The sequence below is a fragment of the Onychomys torridus genome, chromosome 5, assembly GCF_903995425.1.
Source record: "Onychomys torridus chromosome 5, mOncTor1.1, whole genome shotgun sequence".
NCBI classification, from domain to species: Eukaryota; Metazoa; Chordata; class Mammalia; order Rodentia; family Cricetidae; genus Onychomys; species Onychomys torridus.
The window spans coordinates 13,207,275-13,232,416 of record NC_050447.1 but is presented as its reverse complement, the minus strand read 5'-3'; the positions used below and the strand labels follow the sequence as shown (position 1 = coordinate 13,232,416).

General features: G+C 38.1%; 2 protein-coding genes across 2 annotated transcripts in view; one reads left to right on the top strand and one right to left on the bottom strand.

Annotated features, from left to right (window-relative positions):
* The window catches only part of Phkb (phosphorylase kinase regulatory subunit beta), a 209,129-nt gene extending 201,059 nt beyond the window's left edge, over positions 1 to 8,070 (bottom strand). Inside the window, exon 1 of the mRNA XM_036187637.1 lies at positions 7,934 to 8,070. Within this exon, the coding sequence (XP_036043530.1) occupies positions 7,934 to 8,009 (76 nt within the window). The 5' untranslated portion in view covers positions 8,010 to 8,070. The remainder of the gene's footprint in view (positions 1 to 7,933) is intronic.
* Positions 8,071 to 8,083: 13 nt separating this feature from the next.
* The window catches only part of Itfg1 (integrin alpha FG-GAP repeat containing 1), a 152,786-nt gene continuing 135,727 nt past the window's right edge, over positions 8,084 to 25,142 (top strand). Inside the window, exons 1-5 of the mRNA XM_036186693.1 lie at positions 8,084 to 8,499; positions 10,130 to 10,202; positions 13,073 to 13,218; positions 14,871 to 14,928; positions 18,304 to 18,378. Coding sequence (XP_036042586.1) covers positions 8,295 to 8,499; positions 10,130 to 10,202; positions 13,073 to 13,218; positions 14,871 to 14,928; positions 18,304 to 18,378 — 557 coding nt within the window. The 5' untranslated portion in view covers positions 8,084 to 8,294. The remainder of the gene's footprint in view (positions 8,500 to 10,129; positions 10,203 to 13,072; positions 13,219 to 14,870; positions 14,929 to 18,303; positions 18,379 to 25,142) is intronic.

Here is a 25,142-nt window from a genome sequence, read left to right as displayed (position 1 = left end):
CCCAAGGTTGGAGATTCTTTCCTTTAATCAATGCCATGAATTTTAGTTTAGCATGATTTGACCAAAGTCCCTAAAATATTAGGGAAACTCCTAAGTTTATGAAGGTGACAACATGGAACTATGTTTCTGTCCCCAAGCCAGGACCATGGGACATCCCCTATGAAAAACTGCCAGAATGGAAAGGAGCCAGCCCAGGAGAGGGGTTATGTGTGTTAGATACAACTGAACAGGGCATGGCTGCCGAACCCCTTGGAATCCAGATGATTCTAACACAAGCCATAGATACTAGACAGAATTTGCTACTTTCTTCCATAGGTCATCCTTCAAATAGGTTATTAATGTAAACATGCAATAAAGAATTCTCTTGCAAAGACAATGTCCATGGAAATATAATAATATATAAAACACCCAATTTCCAACACAAATGCAACATCTAAACAAGTAAAGTATAGATGCAAACTAACTGAGATATTATTTTAACAAATAAATGTCTATACATTTCTTTATAGCCTTGTAAATTTTGGTGAAATGAATCGCATCAAAATGCAAACATTCAAAGCATAAGGCAAGGAATTAGTCTGTAAAATGGGTAATACTGAAGTTCGGTATTTTTCTACTTTGTTTTTTGATGCATTTGATTTAATAAATTTCTGGTCTGCTATCTTCAAACACTTTATGTAATGCTAAAATATAGTTCTACTTTCTTTAGCATTCTATTTCCCCTAGAGCAATGAGTAAATTCAGTAGTTAAAAAATTTCACTCTTTAGTAGGAAAGCCATGATAAACAACAGAGCCTGTTGCTTAAAAATTCAAACAAACAAACAAACCCCAACCAACTAACAAAAAAAAAAAAAAAAAAAAAAAAAAAAAAAAAAAAAAAAAAAAAACCCAGGGTCAGTGAGAAGGTCCGGTGGACAAAGGCACTTGCTATGCAAGCCTGTCAATCTGTGCTCAGCCCCAGAAACCCGGGAAGGGTGAACAGCAAAGTAGAGTCCACATAGCTACAGTCTGACCTCCATGGGAACACTGGGGCAAGTGCAATTCCACCTCCAACACACCACACATAGAAAGCCACCCGGGGCTGGACAGGGTGGCTCAGCAGTTAGTGTACACCACTCCTGCAGGTGATCCAAGCGTGCACATACACATGCACACAAGCAACACAAAAAACCAAGATAGTATGCCGCTGACAAAAAAGCACCAATACCATAGTAATGGTCCCCTAAGAGGACAATTTAAATGAAATAAAACACACTGAATTTAAAAGAACAATTACAAACAGTTCAAAGAATTTAAAGAGGACACTAACATCTGAACAAATTAAGAGAGAATAGGAGAAAACTGAAGTCCAAGGAAATATAAATAGGTGAATAAAATAAGGAAGACAATTAAGGATATGAAAACTGAATTCAATAGATAAGAGAATTACTGGGGGGAAAAAAAGTAGAATGAAAGTTTTCAGTTACTCAAATAAAAAGTTCAGTGGGAAGCATTACTGACAGAATGAACCAAGATAGAACACAAGGACTAGAAAATAAGGTAGAGGAACTCACTCACTCATTCACAAAAAATGATCACATTTTTTAGCTCCATGAATGGAACATGCTTTGGGACACCATAAAAGGACCAAGCCTACAAATTTGGGCATAAAAGGAGAAAAATTGGAAGGCAAAGGCATAGAAAATATTTTCAATACAATCATAAAAGAAAATTTCCTAACTCTAGAAAAAGAGATGCCTTCCAAACAAGAGGCCCACAAAGCAATAATACATAGGATCAGAAAAGAGATTCCTCATGGCATATCATATTAAGACACTAAAAACACAAAATGAAGAAAAGATCCTGAAAGCTCAGGAGACAAGGGCCATGTCACATGAAAAAGCAGGCCCATTGAAGGAACAGCTGGTTACTTGTTACACAGATTTAAAGCTAGAGGACTGGGAAAGGTATGTTCCAAGTTCTGAAAGACCACAACTACCAATCTAGAATACTCAGCAAGGCTATCTTTTTTTAAAAACTTTCCATGATAAAAACAAAAAAATTGTGACCGCTAAGCCAGCTCTACAGAGGAAACTGGAAGGTGTACATCAGACAAAAGAAGGATAACCACACATGGAGGCCACAAAGACAAATAAACAATATCAGGGCAGGTAATCAAAGAAGGACTAGAGAAAAGTATCAATATGACAAAACACACTTTGAAAGATTTCAAAGACAACTAAATATTAATGGTCTCAATTCCTTCTTAAAAAGACACAGACTAAAAGATCTTTTCATAGATCCAAAAAACACATCTTTCCTCCAATGATAGAGAACTGCCTTTGAGTAAAATGACAGGAAAAAGATGATATTTCAAGCAAATGGAATTCAGGATACAAAATAAATTTAAACAAATATAGGAAGAGTGAAATAACAACCTTATTTAATATTATCACAATGAATTAAGTCAATAACCAAAAGCAAGGGAACATGTACAAAGTATACAAACATAGAGATATTAAAAAACACACTACTGAATGATAATTTGGTCACTGAAGAAATCAAGCAAAATAATTTTAAAAATATCTTTTTTCAATGAAAAAAACTTGAAAACATGATATTCCAAAAAGTATGCAACATAATAAGTACAGATCTATACAGAAAGTTTGTAGCCTGAAATACCTACATCAAAATATAAGCGCTCTCAAATAAATAACTTAATAATGCACTGTAAGGCCTAGGGAAAAAAAAATAAGAAAAGGCCAAACCCAAAAGCAGTAGATGGGAAGAAATAATTAAGATGAGAGCAAAAATTAATGAGAGAAGATACAGACTCAAGGAAAGGAGCTGAATGTGGTGGTGAAGCCTTTAATCCTAGCAGTTAAGGGGTAGAGGCAGGCAGATCTCTGTGAATTCAAGCTAGTATGATAAACATAGTGAATTGCAGGCCAGCTAGGAATACACAGTGAGACCCTGTCTAAGAGGGAAAAGAGAAAAATAATGAAAGGAAAGGCTGGTTCATTCAAAAGATAACAAGACTGACAAACCTTTTGTTTAACCGAAAGAAAGAACATAATCCAATAAGAACATTGGAGATACAAAGGGAGACATCATAACAAATACTAATAATATTTAAAAAATAAGCAAATACCTTAAATTTTTCTATTTCTCTAAATCAAGAAATCTAAAAGAAATGATGTCTATATGCCTATGAGTCAACAAAATTAAACCAAGATGAAATAATTTAAAACTACAGATAATTAGATAATTTAGATAATAACTAGGTAATAATTTAGATCTATAACCAATGAATTTGAAGCAATAAGCCATCTCCAAAGTGCCCCCCCCCGGGGGGGGGGAGGACACACAACAACGACAAAAGCAGAATCTGATCAGTTCACTGCAGAATTCAACCAGACTTTCAAAGACCACCAATACTATCCAAACTATTACACAACATAGAAAAGGAACGAATGCCTCCAAATTCTTTTTATGAAGCCAGTATTACCCTGCTCAAAACAAAATATTACAAACCAATCTATAAATTGGTAAATATAGATGAAATATAGATAAATATAGATGAAAAAACTCAATAAAATACTTGCAATCAGGGCTGGTGAGATGTTCAGCAGCTAAGCACAATGGTTGATCTTCCAGAGGACCTGGGTTCAATTCCCAGCATCATCACCATCTGCAATTCTGTTTCCAAGGGATCCTATACCCTCTCTGACCTCTGACACAGAAAAGGCTTTCAAGAAAATCCAACATTGCTTCATGATACGTGATATGAACAGGTTATAGATGGACAGCGCATATCCCAACAAGACAGGGCCATATACTACAAACGTATAGCAAACGTCATAGTAAACAGAGAAAAACTCAAAGCAGTCCCACTACAATGAGGAACAAGACAAGGCTGTATCTCCACTTGTATTCAATATAGTAACTGAAGTTTTAACTAGAACAAGACAAGAGAAAGAAGTTAAGAGGTAAGTAAAGGCTTAAAATATTAGTCAAAATATCACTCTTCGCCAACAGTACAATCTTACATATGAGACACTAATTCCAACAATTGAGCTTGATACTCAGCAAAGTGACAGATTACAAAATGACCACACAAAAATCAATAGCCTTCCTATTTATTGATGACCAACATACTATTAAAAGAAAAACCAGTGAAAAAAATCTTATTTACAACAGCCACCAAAAAATAAAATGAATGGAAATAAACCCAACTAAGGTAATGATAAAATAAAAAAAAAAAAAAAAACCTTTATAATGAAAACTGTAAGATACAGAAGAAATAGATTAAGAAAGACACTAGAATGTGGTACAGTTTTCCATGCTCATGGCCTGAAAGAATCAATATTATGAAAATCACCATCCTACCAAAGGTGACCTGTAAATTCAATGCAATCACAATCAAGATTTTGAGGACCATCTTCACAGACAGTGAAAACACAATCTTAAAATTTATAGGGAAACAAAACACCAAGGAGAGCCAAAGCAATACCGATATAGGAGGTATCACCATTCCTGAGTTCAAGTTAATCCAGAGAGCCACAGTAATAAAAACAGAATGGTACTGGCACAAATACAGACACATAAATCAGTGGAGTAGAATAGAGGATGCCAGGTAGAAGTTCCCACAACTAAAGCAACCTGACTTTCCACTAAAAGCCAAAAACCTTTATTGGACAAAAGAGATTGTCTTGGACAAATAATGGTTGGGAAACCTGGACATCATCATGTAGAAGAAGAATGAAACTAGATCCCTAAATCTCACCCTGCACAAAACTAAATTCCAAATCTATAAAAGATTTCAATATAAGACCTGATATCCCGAAACTGCTAGATGAAAAAGCAACAAGTAGGTAAACAGATAGGTAACAGATAGGTAAAGGTTTTCAGAATAGCATAGGAAATAGGACCAACAATGGTCAAACAGGCTCTCATGAAATTAAAAGGCTTTCTGCACAACAAAAGAAACAGTTAATTGAGTGATGAGAATTAGTAACTAGAATATACAAGGAACTTAAAAAACTAAACTCCAGCGGGGCGGTGGTGGTACATGCTTTTAATCCCAGCACTCAGGAATCAGAGGCAGGTGGATCACTCAGTTCCAGGCCAGCCTGGTGTACAGAACATGTTCCAGGACAGCCAGGCCTACACAGAGAAACCTTGTCTCAAACAAACAGACAAACAAACAAACAACTCCAAAACTTAACTCCAAAAAACAACCCAATTAAAACACAGGCTATGGAACCACAACAAGAATAGAGCTCTCAAAAGAAGAATTATAAATGTCTAAGAAACCCCTTTAAAAGTCATCAACATCCTTGGACATAAGAGAAATGCAGATTAAAATTACTCTGAGATTCCATTTCACCCCAGTCAAGAGGGCCATCATATCAAGATCACAAATGGAAAAAAAAAAAAAAATGCTGCCATCAATGTTAATAAACAGGACTGTTATAAATTGCTAGTGAGGGTATAAACTAATGCAGCCATTTTGGAAATAAGGATGAAGGATTCTCAAAAACCTGAAAAATAAATCTACCATCTGGGCATGTACCCAGAGGAATTTATACCACACTACAGAGACACTTGCACATCCATGTGCACTACAATACCTAGAAAATGGACAAAAATTGTTTAAAAGTCAGTAATACAAGTCCATTGACAACTGAAGTTCCCAGGCACTAAGAAAACACCTCTGTTCAAATATCTTGCAATTGTAAGGACGGGGCCTCCACCCTTGCCTTCCTTGTACGCCACAAGACACATTCAAAACACAATGGAAACATAAGCCCAACATGAACTGAAATGGTACTCAAAGTTGGGTCCACCAAAGGGGATAAAACAAATGAAAAATACCATATAGTGACATCAGCCTTCGAAAACAACGATATATAAAATTATCAATTGACCCTTTTGGGGTCTGCACACTTACCAGACCTTAACAAAGCAGGCGAAGAGAAGGCTGCATCAGGTGAGTAGGCCATTTCAACTTGACTCTTATCATAAGTGTGGCAGGCTAAACTACACCAATTTTAAAGCTGTTTAGTGAAGGTTAGAAGCAATCAGCGTTAGATTAATTGAAAGCTGTATGAGCAGTTATTAGCATGATGCAATGTGCACAAGACAGCTGAAGAGCATTAAATAACTTTAGTTCATCTTTTACCACTTGAAAATTTGATTTCCTTTATTTGGTAAATTAAGTTTGCTTACACGAATAGACAGAAACATAATATCCACTTACTAAGAAACATTTCATGAGTAGCATCCTTTATTGTATAGTAAAGTTGTTGTGCTACTATGTAACAATGCTTAGAACTCCAAAGAGGAGTCTATCCCAGCAACGGGTTAATTTATGTTTCAAACAAGGCCGTTTCTATGTGCTCCTATAAGTTGTAAACAGAATCAAGTTAATTCTTTATAATAAGCAGAGAGTAAATAATGTGGTTCAAGAGGGGTTTTTTTTGTCTATATTTCTGAGTCTAGAAGTCAGAAACTGCAAACATAAATACTAGTTTTAAAGATTTGCCTCAACTGCTAACTTTTTTACTTCTATCTAAATTTTACTCTTACAAATTAAACATACGGGAACATTTGAAAATGATACTATCCAGGTAACTACTTGTGCATGGAACTTGGTTTAAGAAACTGCATTCAACAAGAGCAAAATTAAACAAAATTTACCCTATTTAGAAAAGTAAGGTTTTCAAAGTTTACTGCTGTGACATGCATTTGAGTAAAACAAAGACTTGAAGAGAAAATAGACTCTATATGCTTGTTAAAAGGAATTATGTTGCAAAAAAATATGTGTTGGTGGCATTGTTCAACTCCCTGGAAGACTAGTTATTCTCTTTGCCCAGGAAGAACCCTATAACACTATTTATACTCCCACAGTCACATTGTTAGTAATCAAGTCAATATTTCTATGACCTAAAAAATTTTTAAGAGAAAGTAAGAAACAAATATTCCATGACTGTTTCAAGTGTACTAACTCTGAACTGAAGTCAACTACTTTTTAAGAAATTCTCTCAACTTTTCATGTGGTTGTTCCACTACAGCTCTAAGTAAATAAACACAAGGATTTTAAGATTTAAACTAGAATGAAACTGGTACTTTCCACGGTCTTCCCTCACTCTTTTAAAAGGGAAAGGTCCTTGACTGAAGATTTGTCATTCCACCATCTCTTGTGTTTAAGGACACAGTTTTTGCTCAAGATTCTATCCAGTTTAAATGGGAGCAGTTTCAAACTTGGCTCTCCGAGGAGTTATTAACCAGGAGTACTAACTTTTAAAGCGCCAGTGACTTTGCAATTTGAACAAGTCAGTTCAGGACACTTGGACTGTTGGCATCTTCTGACCTCCGTGGTTGGGAACCACCACTGGTAACTACAGGTGCTGGGATCACTTGGCCAGGGAAGTGGCCAATTTCATTCTGAACCGTAACTGTACACTAACTAACTTTGTGGCCCAGACCATGTTTTCTTCATTTCCTGACACACAGAGCTGTGTGTGGCTCAAAATTACTGAGGAATATGAAGGGGACACAAGACAAATCGCCCGCTCTTTAGGATCTCACTAAAAATGAAGGTCTACTTTTTCAGAGGAGTGGCGGTAGGCACCCTTCCTTTCCCAAGAACTTGTCACTGGGGCAACTTTCCTCGAGAAGTTAGCTTGCCGCTAATTTTGAAGAGGAAATAACTTGGGGGAAGAAACACGGAAGTTTTCTAAATGCGAGAAGTGCGGGGCACAGGGAGTGGAGAACAGTGGCGACAAGATCAGGGCACAGCCAGGGCCACCTATTGCCTCCCAGAGACAACTTAGGGACACAAGTTGATTCCCCAGGATCGAGCCCATCTGCCTCCCACCAGGGGACTTAAGGAAGAGCACCACCCACTATAGCCCTCAGGGGCAAGGTTGTTGTCACAGGCAGCCAAACCTGAGCGCTTGGCCCGGGCTCGTCGCTCCAAGACCTTCCAGCTTACTTCGGCCATGAGTCCCTCCGCCCCCGACATCGCGCAGTGCCCACCGCCAGGGCTGCGAGTCAGCACCGCCCGCCCGGCCCCGCCCCCGCGCGCGACACTGTCGGGAGGCACGCCGGCCGGAAGTGAGCTGCCAGCCAGACGTCGCCCTGGTTTCTTGGCCTCTTGGTCGTCGGAGGGACAGCTCTAGGCGAGCGTGAGAGTGCCGAGACGGGCAGCCCGTGAGCCCGCACCCTGAGTCTTTCCTCGGTCGCCCAGTCGCGCGGTGCTTTGCGGCTGCCGTCAAGCGCGGCGGAGGCCGGCCGGGCCTAGGGCGCCATGGCGGCAGGCCTGCTGCCTAGCGCCAGGGCGCTGCTGGCGCCGCTGCTCTTGGGGCTCGCGCTGCTGGGCGTTGGGCCTGCCCCGGCGCGGGCTCTGCACAACGTCACGGCCGAGCTCTTTGGGGCGGAGGCCTGGGGCACCCTGGCGGCCTTCGGGGACCTCAACTCCGACAAGCAGACGGACCTCTTCGTGCTACGGGAAAGTCAGTGCTCGCCGGCCCTCCCTCTGTTCGCCCCTCCCGGTGTACCCACGCCCCCTTGTTCTTCCCTCTTGCATTTCCCAGCCTTGTGGCTCTCCCTTTTATCTTATTCATCCTTGACAGCTTTCCCTGCCCCCAGTTTTTATCAACTCCGGGTTGACCCAGTCACCGCGCGTGTTTACCATCAGTCCCTACCTAAAGCTTAGAAACATACCAACCTCCCTTCAGCCAGAAGCCTACAGCCTTCACCTGCCTGACAAAAGTCCTTCCTGATTCCTGAGAACCTTGGTATCTGGCCTCTGCCTACCCTTCTTTTGTCCAATGTTCCGCCCTCTTTGGTCAGAAAAGATGCAACTTGACAGTTTCTTCGTATGAGAAATGTACTGCCTCTACTAGTTGCTCAATTCATCTGCCCTTCCTTTTGTTAAGATCCACGTTTCTTTGAAGGCACTGTGCCTTCCAAAGGCACCAAACACTTCACAGCTCACACAAACGTTTTTTTAACTGCTGATAAACGCAGACTTCTCCAGCATGATCTTCCTGGTCTTATAGAGTACATCTAATCCTTCCTCACCTTAGTTATTACTGTAGTCTTCGACACCTCATCACTGTAGGCTTGCACATTACTTTTGGCCAACTTGCCATTCTTAAAAGTTCAATAAGTATGTTAAGCCTTAAAAAAGGAAAAAATCTGATGCTAACAAAGTACATTCATTAGTAGGTGCTGGTTAAGGACCAAGGCCATGAATAAAGTTAAAAGCTGATACAGAGCTGAGTGACAGGATCCCAAAAGGACTTTTGAGGGCTCTTTCCAGCATGGAAGAACCTCTTATAGACTTGTTTTTCCTGTATTTGAATAATTGCCCGTGTTGTAAGAATGATGCAAAGCTATATAGGTAATCTGTCCAAACTGGATCCAGAGACTCTCCTGAACTGTAAGGATACCCTATGTTTGATTAAGCACTTCTGAAAGTCTGGCCCCGTGAGCACTGAGTTCTGTGGACCCATCCATGCAGAAGGTAGTTCCATAGCAAGCAAAGGTGGAGAGTTCGGAGGGCTCTGCTTTTTCTGCTTATATGTTGAATTGTCTCCTTGTTACTTGTGAGAAGAATATGTAGCAGGAATTCCTGCATCATCGGCATGATGACTTTATGTAATGAAATAAAGAGCCTCCTATAAGGGAGACCTGATTGGATGTGGAAAATACAAAGTCTTAACTACGGTAAAGTAAGGCTTAATTCTGTAAAGCACAGTCAAGAATAAGGGTTTTTGTTGTTGTTTTAGAGGTGTGTATGTGTGTGTGTGTGTGTGTGTGTGTGTGTTAGTGTGTGTTAGGGTCCCCCACTCGGTGTAGAAGATGATAGTTTAAGATGTCTTCTTTATATGGATGGTTCTTTTAACTTAGCCCATCAGACTCTTGATGGAATCCAGTGGTTTGGCTTTACCTTAAACAAGTATGCTTTTCCATACTGCCCTTTCCTACATTCCATTAGTGAGTATCCTTGACAGTGCTCTCTGACTAGATTAGAATAAAAGTTTTCTTATAGAAACAGTACCTAGAAATTTTTAAGCACTGACTGAATGATTCACCAAAGACCACTTTTTTCTAAAATTATTTATTTGCTTCTTTTAGGAAATGACTTAATCGTCTTTTTAGCAGATCAGAGTGCACCCTATTTTAAACCCAAGGTAAAGGTATCCTTGAAGTAAGTACAAATGCTTATTTTGGGAAATATTAGTCCTTATAGTATGAATATGCTGTAGCTTGGGTTGTATTTTAAATCAGTTCTGCTCAGCTGTGGTATTGTGACACATTTTCCTAGTTCTGGAGTCTGAGTAGTGAGCAGTTTGTTCAAAGTGAATAAATGAAATAGACGTAGTGAAGATTGGGGATGGGCACTTCACTGCTGAGTCTGATCACCTAGTTGGATGCCCAGGATCCACGTGGTGGAAGAAGGAAATTGACTCCTGTAAATTGTCCTCTGATCTCTACTGATACACTGTGGTGCCAGCACACACACACACACACACACACACACACACACACACACACACACACACACACACACAGAGAGAGAGAGACATAAATATTTGAAAATAAAATTTAAAAATAATCCATCTTTACAAAAATAAGTTTTGTTGGTGGATCCAGATCTGTTCTCTATAAACATCCTTCATTCCCTTGCAAATTAATATGCTTTCTTGAATGAGCTGTATCTCATGATAATTGCGGCAGAAGCAGATCACTCACAAAAGTCTCACCATCTTAAAAATATTTTGCATGTGGAAGAAAGGTCAATGACCTGTCCTGTTTTGTTTTTTTATTTTTTCCTTTTGATCTAATGGTGAATTTTTAATACTGATTTTGACAGAACTGAAATCAAGATTTTGAAATTATCTTAATTTTTAAAATGTGATTTAAATAATAATTCTTGTCCTTCCTTTTTCATGGTTGGCTATGATGAAACATTGATTCCAATGATAGTGAGTCAACATGTTGTGGGAACTCTAGGAAGTAAGTTGGATGCTCTCTCTAAGCTAATGGAGAAAGAGATAGGTCGGTGTAAACTAAAGCTACAGCTTCCAGACAGTCATGAGATTTGAGCTTAACAACATAGCTTGAATAACATTTACTTTATAGTATTTAAGTTTGAGTACATAGCATTTACAAAAGATGAAAGTGAAAATAGCATTTTGCAAATGAATGAGAAGAGGTAGAGACTCTGGGAGAATGATGTCGGGAAAGGAAGTCAGAGCAGACTAGCATGCTTTCTGAGTACTGAAAATGTTTGAACTCAAGTCTGTGGGAGGAGTCAGTATATGTTGTAAAAAATGCACATTATGAAAAATGTACTTATATTGGTTTACCTGTTATTTACAGAAAGTATGAATTAGGATCATAGACTAAGTAATGCAGAGGGATAGGAAGACAGCTCTGTAAAGTACCTGCTTCACAAACAGCAGGAATTGACAGAAAGATCCCTCCAAATGCAGTGAGAGACCCCGTCTCAAAAGATACCATGGCAAGCAATTGAGGAAGGCATGAACTACCATCTCTGTATTCACATCCCTGTGGGGCTCACTAGTGCTCAAATCCAGCAGTATTTAAACGCAGAATGCTGTAAAAACATTGGCCTTAAATATAGAACATTGGGAGGAAATCTATAAATGAATGAAAAAGAATTTATTCTCAGAAATATTTTTGGAGTAATTGTTACCATGAGTATTTGGAGTAAAAAAAATGGAACAGAAATGGATAAATACAGGAAATGAGCTAACCACCGGAAAGTGAGGTGTTTTTTCCTTTGAGAGTTATAAGTCAAGGAAATATATAAGATATAAAGGGCTTGGATTTTATTTTTTTTTTTTATTTTGTTTTGCTTTGGGTTTTCAAGACAGGGTTTCTCTGTAGCTTTAGAGCCTGTCCTGAAAAGCTCTGTAGACCAGGCTGGCCTCGAACTCACAGAGATCCATCTACCTGTCTCTGCCTCCAGAGTGCTGGGATTAAAGGCCTGAACCACCACCACCCAGCCAGTTTTATTAAGTTAAAACAAAAACCTCAAAATTTTCTTTAAATTAATACAATATTATATTCTTAAATTAGAATATAGAATATATAAATTAGAAATTGATATTTTAATTTTTTGAAGATTAAGATTTGTCTGTCTCTGTCTATATGTCTGTGCATGGGCATGTGAGTGAGTGCAAGTGCCTTCAGAGGCCAGAGTGGGCTTCTGCTCCACAGGAGTCACGTGTTTGTGCTGCCCTCCCTTCCTGGTGCTGGGAAACAAACTCCTGTCCTTTGCAAGAACAGTACATTTTCTTAAGCACTGAACCATTTCTTCAGCCCCCCCCTCCTTTTTTTGTTTTTTGTTTTGTTTTGTTTTGTTTTGTTTTGTTTTGTTTTGTTGAGACAGGTTTGGTTTCTCTGTTTAGTTTTGGAGCCTGTCCTGGATCTCGCTCTGTAGACCAGGCTGACCTCCAACTCATAGAGATCCACCTGGCTCTGCCTCCTGAATGCTGGGATTAAAGGCATGCGCCACCACCGCCTGGAATTCTTCAGCCCTTGTACATACAAGAGCCCTCAGAGGTCAGAAAAGGGCATTGGATCCCCCTGGAACTGAAGCTATAGTTCTAAACCACCTTGTGGGTGCTAGGACCCTAACTCATGTCCTCTGCAAGAACAGCAAGTGCTCTTAACTGCTGAGCCATCTCTCCACCCCCTTGTATTCATTTCTCTTATGTTTAGTGACAATGGAAGTCAACTCAGAGCCTCATCTGTACTGTACAAACACTACCACTGAGCCAGTGCTTGAATATAAACAGGTTTTCTACTGATATAGTTCAGATTTATGGTAGTATATAGAAACTGTTCTATGTTCCATTCATTATGAATTCTTCTGTAGACCAGAAGGATTATACACCCAAGGGGGCATAAGATACAAAAGAAACAGTAAATTTAATTATTTCTATTAAATCTTGAATTTTGAATTGAAAATATTTTGCATAGTAAGTATATAGATGTCCTTTTCTGCTATAACTTTTCTGATATTTTTAAAATTCTTACTTCCTTTAGGAGTCACAGTGCATTAGTAACAAGTGTAGTCCCTGGTGATTATGATGGAGATTCACAAATGGATGTCCTACTCACATATTTTCCCCAAAATCATACCAACAATGAATTAGGAGCTGTTATCTTCTGGGGACAAAATCAAACATTAAGTGAGTTTTAAAGTTTTTACTATTTATTATTGACTGGAAAGGGTAAATTGTGAAAACATACCTGATATTCTTAATGAAAATGTAACAGTTATTGTTGTCAAAACAATGGAATATTCTGTTCTCATGTTCTAGTAAAAACTTCTTTAAAGCTCATTTCTTTTGCAATCTAACATAGTCCATTCTAGAGAGCAAAATCCACTCTTGATTGCTTCAAGAAGAGATCCTGTTAGCTTTTTAGTGTTGTTGGTGTAACTGAAGAGTTCACTCCAGGCCTAGTATGATGCACACACCTTTATCTCAGCACTTGCGAGGCAGAGACAGGTAGATCTCAGACTTACTTCCATGCCTGTCAGGGCTAAATGTGAGACTTTGTCTTGAGGCAACTTCAGAGCTTTGAGGGAACAATCTTAAGGACATTAAGGAAGGTACTGTGTCCTTTAGCTATGAGAAGTGGCCAGGTGCACAACAGCTGCTCAGATGATGGCAGTTCTGCTAATAGTCTCATCAGCAAAATGAATGGTGCACTTGGCCTCTTAATACTGCTAAATTCAGTGTACAAACACAAAGATGGGTGTAGTAGAATTATAGACGTTGCCTTACCACACATGCCTGTAAAAATCAGTCTACCTGATTAACAAGTGTCTTAGTTAGCGTTTTATTGCTGTGAAGAGACACTGTGACCACAGTAACTCTTCGAAAGGAAAACATTTCATTGGGCTGGCTTGTAGTTCAAACCTTTAGTCCATTGTCGTCATGGTGGGAGGCATGGTGGTGTAGGCAGACATGGTGCTGCAAAGGAGCTGAGAGTGCTACAGGCCATAGGCCTGGCTTAGGCACCTGAGACTTCAAGCCCACCCCCACAGTGACACACTTCGCCAACAGAGCCACACCTCCTAACAATGCCACTCCCTATAGGCCAAGCATTGAAACACTTGAGTCTGTGGGAGTCACACCTATTCAATCACCACAGCAAGACTTACGTTATTTTGCATCGCAATGATAGGATATCTGGCAAACCCTTCTTTTTGCTTCATAGTTTTCCAGTACAGAAAAATACTAAAAGTTATAGGTTGTGAGTCAATCTACTATATCCATCCATGAATCTTGAAAGCCTATCTGAAAAGCCAATTGATAACTCATAAGTAGACAGCTTTATTCAAACAGGGCAAATTCAGGTGTGCTTCTTGTCAGCATTTGGAAATACAGATAATAATCTTAATGCATCCAATCATCCTTTAATTTACAAGAGTACCATATGCAAGTGCTGCTTATAAAAAAACAAAAACAAAAACATGGACATGGCAGCGTGGAATAGGTTTAGACATGCTATTTTATTTGTTTACATTGAAATCTTGTTGATTACCAAATTGTACAGAAAAATAATTCAACTAAAAGATATTTAGATGGGAACTTCAAATGAAATTGTCAATTGAATCTTCACTATAAAGTGAACTCTTGTATGGCTTACCATTAAATGAAGCTTTTGATGTCTTTTTAGTACTAACTGTTGAAGGAAGTTAGAGATGAATCTTGTAAAGAATGAAAGAATACTTTGTAGATAAGAAAAATAATTTTAAATGCCTAGCACTTTCTATTTGTATGTATTATATGTGTATGTGTGGATATACACATATATATCCTTTTTTTTACAGATTCTAAGAACATGACCATACTCAATAGGACTTTTCAAGACCAGCCACTGATTATGGAGTAAGTATGTGCTTGCTTTTGAACAGTTTAAAACTTAGAAACATAAAATAAAATCTTTTATGTAGGAAATTACTTTCTTAAGTAAGATTGACACTAAACTCACGTCTTGAAGCTTATAGGAACCTGTATACATGATTTGTTTGCTCTGATGAAGTAAAGGCACAAAAGAAAGAAAAAATGATTATCCTGAAGAAAGAAAGATATGGATTTTTTTAATTTCAGTAACTTCATATTTGTTCCTTGTGTTATAGTGATATGTAGTCATGTGTCATTCTTTAATTAAGATAACAATTTTTGAGTTAAAATGTTTATTGACAAATATGAAGAATATAGTGTTCCCTCCAGAAATGGGGAAAGATTTCCACATTAAGAAGAAAATGTAGTCCTTTAAATTAAATCTTCCTTTATGTTATTTATTTCCTCAAAATAAATGAGATGACTCAATCTAAATTTCAAACAAGATAGTATTGGTAATGAGGTAAAGATCATTCTTGGTCTCATTCTGGTTCCCAAGTGATGCCATCTACAGTTAGTAAAATCATTCCCAATCATGGGTCAACAGTGATAAGAAGTCTGAATTAGAAACCCATAGAGTGAACTTCTGAAGAGTGCTTCCTTTGATTTCTTTTACACTTGTGTGTTTTTTCATTGTTATTATAATGATTAATGACAAGTATGAACTTTTATAGCATCTAGGGATTCTTTTATGGATTATTTTAAGTCTAATGTTTCCTTCACTGTCATGGAAAGTCAAGAGCAGGGCCTTAATGCTGTCCTTCTCATGACCCTTTCCACCTTTCTATATGACTCTGCTGTATAGACGTAAATAGACGTATGCAAGTCAGACACTCACTGACTGAGTCATTAAAAACTTTATTTTAAAATAATTGCTTTTTATACATATAATTTTATTGTTAATTTAAAATTAGTTAAATTTACTACAAAAAGCAGAGTGTTCTTTTTCACCTTTACATAGGAACCAAATCTTGGTTGAACATTCCATAGTGCAGGATGTAGACCTTTTTCATTGTTTTCCAAAGATGATCAATATTTTCATCTTCTAAACCTCAATGCTGAGAATGCTATTTCATATAAATATATAATTTTTTAAAGTGGCAGATTTTGTTTAGGGTCATTTCAGAAATTGTTGGAAAGTCTACTTAATACCAAGCCATTGTTGAATGATTTTTTTTTCATGAAATTTAAGTGAACAACTTAATTAATTTTAAAAATCAAACATGCTAACAATACAATTCAAATAGTTGCTAATTTGGTACTTACATGCTGAGGAATAACAATAGGAAAATGCCTTTTTTCTCTCTATAATTAAACCATTATGTTTCCATAACAGCACAAACTGTATACTCAGAGCACTACAGTTCATACCATGCAGTAGTACTGATGTGAGCAAGGAGTTTCAGGCAGCAGAGCATTGGTTGCCATTGGGTGGTACCTGGTACTTGTTTTATGTTTATAACCAAAGCTGGAGTGCAGTTATGTAATGCAAAAATACCTTGGATTCATCATATGTTTGGATTTAAATTAATTTTTGGTTGTTTAAAATTCAAAACCATTTTATTATTGCCAAATAGTTGCAACCTCTACATCAATTATGGAATCCCATTTGAGGTTACAACCTATCTTTTAGGAAGCCAAGCCCCATATTACACAGAGCTCACTGATAAACCCAAAAGGTCACCAAACTGACATTAATTCCGGCTCTAAGATGCGTCCAGTATGGGTTAGCAAGAGGGTTTTTTTTATATGCTACTGCTTAGAAAGTCGAGCTGTCAGAACGAACCCCTCTGTCTCCAAAGGTAGCTCATGCAAATACAGTTCTTTTTTTTTTCCTTTGTTTTTTTTGAGGATATATTATAATTACATCATTTTCTCTTTCCCTTTCCTCCATCGAAACTCTCCCACATATCCTTTCTTGCTCTCTTTCAAATTAATGGCCTCTTTTTTCTTAATTGTTGTTACATGCATATATGTATATACATATGTATTCCTAAATATAACCTGCTCAGTCTCTATGATGTTACTTGGGTGTATGTTTAGAGGGCTGACCATTTGATAATAGATAAACAATTGGTACACTTGTCCCTGGAGGAGACTATTTCTTCCACACTCAGCCTTCCTTAGTTACCTATAGTTTTTTTTGTAGGGTTGAGGCCTCCTGAGCTTTCACACATGCACTTTAGCATGTCTGTTCTTGTTATCTTTGTTCAGCTCATGTTTAGGCAATCATGTTGGTGAACCCTTCATAGATAGAGCATCTATGACATTTTTAGGAGACACAATCTCACAGAAAACTGTGAGAGCCTATTCCTCTGGCCTTCCCAGTCTTTCTGTCCCCTCTTCTATAATAATCCTTGAGCCTTATGTTCAAGAGTTGTGTTGTAGATGTATCAGTTGGGAATGAATGGTCTCCATCTGTTGCAAAGAGAATGAAAAGAGAAGTTTCCTTGATGAGGTGTGGGGACTATACTTATCTGTGAGTATGAGGACAAGTATTGAGAATGTAATAAAGATTGTGCCTGGTTTAGTAAAGTGGAGGTCGGTAGGTTCTCCTCCAAGATCCATGACTTCACTACCTTGGGTATGATTTCACTACTGATGAGAGGGTCTTAGTTCCACTATAAAGAGCTGTTGGTTACTACCCTGATATGGGTGCCACTACTGCACCCTAGGGTTACTGTGCCATGCTATTTGTTGGTGGGGTTCATAGGCGTCTAGCTGGGTAGGACTGTTGGTTGCTTTTGTCCTTTGGAAGTTTGCATTGCAACCTCTGTTACCATGAAAGCTTGTCCTCAGAGAAGACATATTTAGTTGAGTTCTAGCTCTTCAGGTCGTGTGTCTGAAGAGCATGTCTTCAGGACTAGGAACTCAACTTCTACCTCTTGGGGGAAACTAAGTGAAATAGCAATAGCATGTAATATTTGGGGTGTCTCTTGGACAGCTCTGATCAACAACTCAAAAGAGACCTTGCATGCCTGGTGTTGGGTTTTTCTTAAATGGTCTTTGACCCTTGGAGGAAGCATTGTCATAGGTGAGAAGTTTCATTTAAGTTTCATTTCAGTTAAGTATATTTATTCACCAACCTAACTTGTGTGTATTTTTAGGTAGATAGGTAATGGTATAATTCCTTATAATGCAAATCTAAATCTTATAGTTGCTGCAGCAGGTTTATTGCAGCTGGTGGGCCCATTAGCAAAACTAAAAGACTTTGGTCTGGAAGGAGCAACTGTCATTTCTGCTTCCTTGGCCACAAATAGACACTGTTGAGTATGGTAATGTTGCACACTCCTGAAAGCTTAGTTAAAAGTGGCACTTTAATAAGACGGCTGCCTAATTTTTAAACTATCCTCTTTTCAGCTTTAATGGTGATCTAATTCCTGATGTGTTCGGTATCACAAATGAATCCAGCCAGCCACAGATACTGTTAGGAGGGTGAGTAACTAGGAGTATAGCTGTGTAATTAATCATGTGTATTCTTGCTGCTGCCAGGGCTGTGTGTGAACATTTGCTTTAATCTTTGAAGAAAAACCAACTTCCTGGAAATGCTTATTTTAAAAAAAATTTTCAGAGTATTTGGTCAACATGGAGGCTTTCTCAGAGAGTTTGGATCTGATCTGTAACTACTTTGTATGTAGACCTGCCTTAGTCCTTTCTGCAAGTAGCTATACAGGCTTTACAGATCTCCATGTAAATAGCAGGTCATGAGATGCTGCTGGAATTTAAATAAGGTGAATAACTATAGCCTGCGAGGGCCATCATTGTTCTGTTAGCTCCTATGCTTAAGTTCATAAGCTTTACTTTCTCTATTTCATTTGTAAAATAAAAAAGGAAATGAATAATTGCCTAAAAACTTAATTCTTTAGTTCTGGAAACTTTTCAGTGTGAACTCTGTCATTAACCAGTATATATACACGAAGGTTTTCATGTTGTTTATGGATGCAGTTCAAAGGTCTATACCTCAATTCCTCTGGATTCCAATACAACTTTCCTCCTAACTCGGGACTAGTGATGGCAGGGTACTTTACATGAGTGGCATTCAATCTGTTTTCTGAGGTTTCATTTTTTTCTGCATCTGGCAAGGCAAATTTTTGTCCCTGTATAGAGAGCATATTCGTTTGTTTGCTTGGCCTTTGAGGAAGTGCAGAGAATTACCCTTGTCAGTATGTTTTCCAACAGTTATTTGGAGCTCCAACAAACTTCTGTTTTTGATGCATAATATATTTTTATGATTATGTTTTCTAATGTCATTTATAGGTGGACATGAGTAAATTATATTTAAGGTGTCTTGTGGAGAAATTCTCAGATTTCCTATCAACCTTTTCTAAAGGTTTTTCATAAAGAATATAAATGTTTGGACACTTATAATGACCTTTTAAAAATTGTTGTGAATCTTGAATGGTTCCTCCAAACTTTACAAAATATCTGAAACCAGTCATACTCTAGAGATAACTTGAAGCAGATCTTCATTTGGTTTAGGACCATTTCTAAAAGGAACAGTATAAGTGGAAGAAAGTCATGCACTCACTGTCCCCGCCCCAGAAGGTCAGGACTCCTCAGGAAGCTCAGGCTTCTCAGAGTCAGGCTTGTGACTAAGATTGTGCTGGTGGCCTCTGCCCAGTAGTTTCAGAGCATCTCCATCCTGGCCTACATCTTGGAATATCATCACTGTAGTTTCTTTATCTGACACATACTTTGATTGGCAGCATTTCTGTTTGACCCTTTTACAGATCCTCAGTTTTCTTGCTGAACTTGTCCACTACACTGTTGAAACGGTTAGGTATATTACTCCCATCTTCACATGCTGTGTTACTTTCTTATCTAGTCCTGAATGGATTTTCTTGAGTTATCCTGTGTGATCACTGCTTCTTTTGGAAAGTAGGACTCTAAATTCTTTCAGATATTTCCTGTTCTTTAGTTTCCAACACTAAGGGCTTAGTAGGTTGTAGTGATATCATACTGGCTTGTTTCTCACACTTTTTCATTTGCTTTGTTGTTGTTTCATACATTAATTGAGATGGATGTATCTTTTTGTTAGATACTGAACATTAATTGTTATTTTCCCATCTGTTTGTTTATGTTTTCCTGATGAGTTGTCTTTGGGGGTTTGTTTCCTATTGCTAAATTAGAGGGAAAGCCAACTATAGGAATGGAAACAGTGGTTTGACAGCAGTCCAAATGTAAACACATGGTAAAAATACCTTTTGTTTCCTGTATGTGTCTAGTAAGGCTCAGAGGCAGAAGCACTAGCACTGTTGGGAAATGCAATGTGTATATTTTCAGAGCTAAGGGTGCTAATAGTAAAAGGCAAAGAAAAGGAGAAAAGAGGGAGCAATTTATGAATGGAAGGGAAAGTATATGGGTTAGAACTATGAGAAATAATGGAGAAAATGTTATAGAGAAGGTGCATGAAAAGAAGGCCAGCAAGGTGACCCAATGGATGTAAATGCTTGCCACCATGCCTGAGGGAGACATGGCTCTATCCCCAGGACTCATACTGGTAGCAGGAGAGAACCAACTTTCCCAAGTTGTCCTCTGAGCTCCACAAGCATGCTATGGCATGCAAACCCTCCCAAATTAAGTAAATATATAAATTAAAAGTGAACAGTTACAGAAAATCTGTTAGCTAAGATAAAAGCTTAAACAAAACCAAAAAATGGAATACAGAAGTATAAATTTTAAAAATAAATTTAATGATAAGAAATGAAATAAGAACTATTTATTATTGGTCAGTATTTCTTCCTAATTAGGATGGTTTTCTCCAGCTCCTTGGTTCTGACTTTGTGGCTGGCTCTGGAGAGTAGGGATTCTAATCTCCATAACTCAGACCAGTTAGATCTGTATTTCAATGCCGAACGGAATCTATGTGTCATCCTTTCTAACTGTCTTTCTAGAGGTGCGGCTTAATTCTTCCTGGTGTTCTGGGGATCACACTACCTTGTGGGATTTTATGTGGGATTTTATGGACTCTGGGTTACAAGCCCATGCTTGGTTTTACCTTTGCCACTGATGTTTTCTGCCTGCCTCCATCCTAACCACAGTTTGTGTTTGAAAAGACCTGTACCCATTGGGAAACTGTTTCTGATTCCACACGCTTCTCATGTTCTCATGGTGTGGCTCTCCAAGGCTGTAGTGAGTGCAGCCTTCCCTCTGTTCCTCAGACTAGTCATTACAGAGTGTTTGTGTAGAACCCAGCTTCAGGTTTGCACACAGTGCTTCTGCAATAGCCAACACTACTAGTCCACCATCTCCTAACCCAGTAGAGCACATCCTGTGAGCCTGTTTCTGCAGGCCCAGCCAGTCTGCCATCATTGAAACAGCGGTCACTTCATTTCATTTGACATTTCAAGTTGAAAACTATAAAACAGCCAAAATAATAGTTCAAAAAGTAAAATCCAATGTCTCCAAGGACTTTTATTAAATCCATCAGAAAACCTCTTGAGAGTATCATATGAAAGAGTCATGGCTTATTTATTTTAACTTCTTTGTTAGGTTTTTCTCTAATACTTCTTTTAAATAGTATAGCTTTTAAAGTTATTCTGCCTCAAAATATATTTCTTTTTGTTTCTTATAAACTATATTCTTATATGCAGCAGATTAAACTAATAGTCTGTTGTTATATGACATCTCTCATTCAAATGTCAGTCACAGATTAAAAAGTAGTAGCCAAATTTTCTCTAAGTGATTTATCCTGAAGCCAACCTAATGAATATTTTAAAGATTAGTGTGTGTGTGTGTGTGTGTGTGTGTGTGTGTGTGTGTGTGTGTGTGTGGTATTAGTGTATCTGTGTGCATGCATAGAGAGTCAGAGACAGAGAGACAGACAGAGATGGGGAGGGGGCGGAGAGTTGGGTACCCATCACACCAATGTTCAATTCCCTAGAGTTGGAGTTACAGGCAGTTGTGAGCTGCCTGACATGGATGGTGGGAATTGAACTTGGATCCTTTGAAAGAGCAATATTTACGCTTAACGTATAATTCATCTCTCTAGCCCCAAACAATTTTTTTAATTCACACACACTAAAATTTCTCTTGTGGTTGGAAGTATAGTTTATTTCTAAGAAATATGATTAGCATGCAAAAAATCCTGGGTCAGTTCTCCCCACACAAGGATGTATGTGCACACACACAGACATACCAGCTTTCTGTAAGTACCATTGTGAGATGATTGTCAATAACATAAAGCTGAGCAAACATTAGTGTATTGGGCTTCCTCCAGTAAGGGTCCACATCCCAAAGGTCCCATAAGCTCCCCAAAGAGTACTACAAATGGAGGATGAAGCATTAACTATGAACCTATAGGAGACATACCTCATCCAAACCACCACATGTGTGCAGGTGTATAAGCACAGGTGAAAAACACAGCACATGTATGCAGGTGAAAAAAAGCACCAGCAAAAGAAATTTTGTACCATTTAGACTTTAATTAGCAATGCAGACTTATTATTCAGGAACCAAACCTAACTTTTGCAACTTAACTGCTATGCGTTATGGATATGTATTTACTTAATAGCAACATAGTTTTACAGAAAACTTGGGATGATTTTTACATAGGGTGCCAAATACTTTAAGATTGTGCTGGGAATCCCAGGGCTATAACCTCGCCTAACATTTGCTTAGAAATAGGCAACAGTAAAAGAAACAGAATCACTTTGGCTGTAGTTACAGTGAATGTGGTCAGTTTAAGTAGGTGGTGAGTCCAATGTTGTTCATCTGGTGGGCTTTATCTCACAGGGTGATAATAAAGCTAATAAGATGGAGAGCATAATTGTATTATGTCAAATGGTCAAATGTGAAGCTTCAGTTTGTGCCTCAAGTTCACTTTATACTGGCTTGAAACTGTGAAATAATGTATTACATTGCTTAGAAATAACATCTGGCTTTGAAGTGTTAGAACATCTTCCATAGTTACATGAGCTGATCATTAATAAGCATTTTCTATAAAAGGATATTTGAAACTGATATTGCATAAGCTTTCAGAATAACTTAGTACTGAAAATGAAAACATTTGTGTCAGTAATGTTAATCAAGGGTAAAAATAAGGTTTTATGTTCAGGATTTCTCTGGATCACAGACTGGATTCAGACACATTTTTCAGTCAAACCCAAGTTTTATAATTTCATAATATTAATGGAGCTACGGAATAAATATATACTTTACCATGTTCTGTTTACTTCACAGTGTAGTATTAAAGCAACCATATGTGCATAAAACTTTTAAAAGTGTTGTAAAATTTTAAATGAATGCATAATGATTGTACATATTAATGGTGGTAATGTGATATTTCAGTGCAATATAATATGCAATGATTACATAAGAATATTTATTTATTATGTCCATTACCTCAAATATTTTTGTTAATTTTTTTTGAGATTATAGTTAACATCATTTTTCTCTTTCCCTTTCCTCCACCAAAACCCTCCCATATATACCTCTTCTATTGCCACTAATTTTGTCCACTAATTATTATTATATACATATATAAATATGGTTATTCCTAAGTGCAAAAATATAATCTGCTGAGTCAATATAATGCTACTTGTATGTATGTTTTCAGGGCTGACCATTTGATACGGGGTAAACAATTGGTTTACTCTTTCTTGGAGGAGACTATTTCTCCCACTCTCGGCCTTCCTTAGTTACCTACAGTTCTCTATATAAAGTTGAGGTCTCGCCAGGCTTTCCCCATCCACTTCAGCATGTCTATTATTTTGTCCTTGTATGGCTCATGTTTAGGAGGTCAGGTTGGTGAGACTTCACTTGACATTTTTAAGAGACACAATCTCACAGCAAACTGAGAGCCTGTTCCTCTGGCCTTCCCAGTCTTTCTGTCCCCTCTTCTGCAATGATCCCTGAGCCTTATATTCAGGAGTTGTGTTGTACATGTATCAGTTGAGACTGGCTCCAGAACTTTGCATTTTAATTGGTTGTTATTCTCTGTAATGGTCTCTATCTATTGCAAAGAGATGTTTCCTTGATGAGGGGTGAAGACTGTATTTATCTATGGATATAAGAAAGAACAAACATTGAGAATGTAATAGGGATTGTGCTGGTTTAGTGAAGTGGAGGTTGGTAGGTTCTCCAGGATCCATGACTTCACTACCCTTAGTAGTTCACTAGGTTTTCAGTACCAGATATTATTGAGAGAGGCTTAGGTTCAATTAAAGAGCTATTGTTTACCACCAAGGTATGGGTGTCACTACTACACCCTTGTGCCATGCTGTCTGTTGGTGTGGTTCATGGCAGTCTAGCTGGGTGGGACTGTTGGTTGCTTTCCTCTTTCGGAAGTTTGCAGTGCAGCCTCTATTATCATTAGAGTTAGTTCTCAGGATAAGACATTCCAATGAGTTACCTGTAGGGACTTACCTGTGGGTAGCCATGGGAATATAGCAATAGTGTGTAATATTTGGGGAATTTCTTGGACAACCCTGACCAACAACTCAAAAGAGGGCTTTTCTTGCCTGGTGCTGGGGTTTTGCTAAATGGCCTTTGACCCTTGGATAGAGCATTGTCAGCCCAGGTGAGAAAATTATTTAAACTATACATGTATGCTTATACACCTACTTACGTGTATTATAGTTATTTAGGTAGATAGTTAATAGTATAATTCCTTGTGACTTTTTCAAACATTCTGACTGTTATTTTACCTTCCTACCTCCTTCTTCTCTATTATCTTTCTCTTCCTTCTCTAGCTAGAACCCCCTGTTTCTCACATTTATCCCATTAGATCACTTGTACCCTACTATTCTCTTCATTATTGCCCCCATAGACTCAGATGTTTGAATACTTGGACCCCATTGGTGGAATTATTTGGGAAGGATTAAGAAGTGTGGTCTTGTTGGGAAAGGTGTGTCATTGAGAGCAAGCTTTGAGATCTCAAAAGCCCAGGACATTACCAGTTAACTCTCTCTGACTTCTGGTTATTGTCTCAAGATGTGAGCTCTTAGCTACTGCTCTAGTATTTTTTGTGCCTACTTGCTGCCATGCTCCCCACAATGAGGGTCATGGACTCTTAACTTTCTGAAACTATAAGCCCCCAGTAAATTCTTTCTCCTTTAAGTTGCCTTGGCCGTGGTATCTTATTATAGCAATTTAAAAGTAACTAAGACAACTCCTACTCCCCCCACTTCAAGAATGGTCCCTTTTTACTTTCCTGGTTTCTTCAGTTACTTCAGTATATGTACTCACATTTGAAGAGC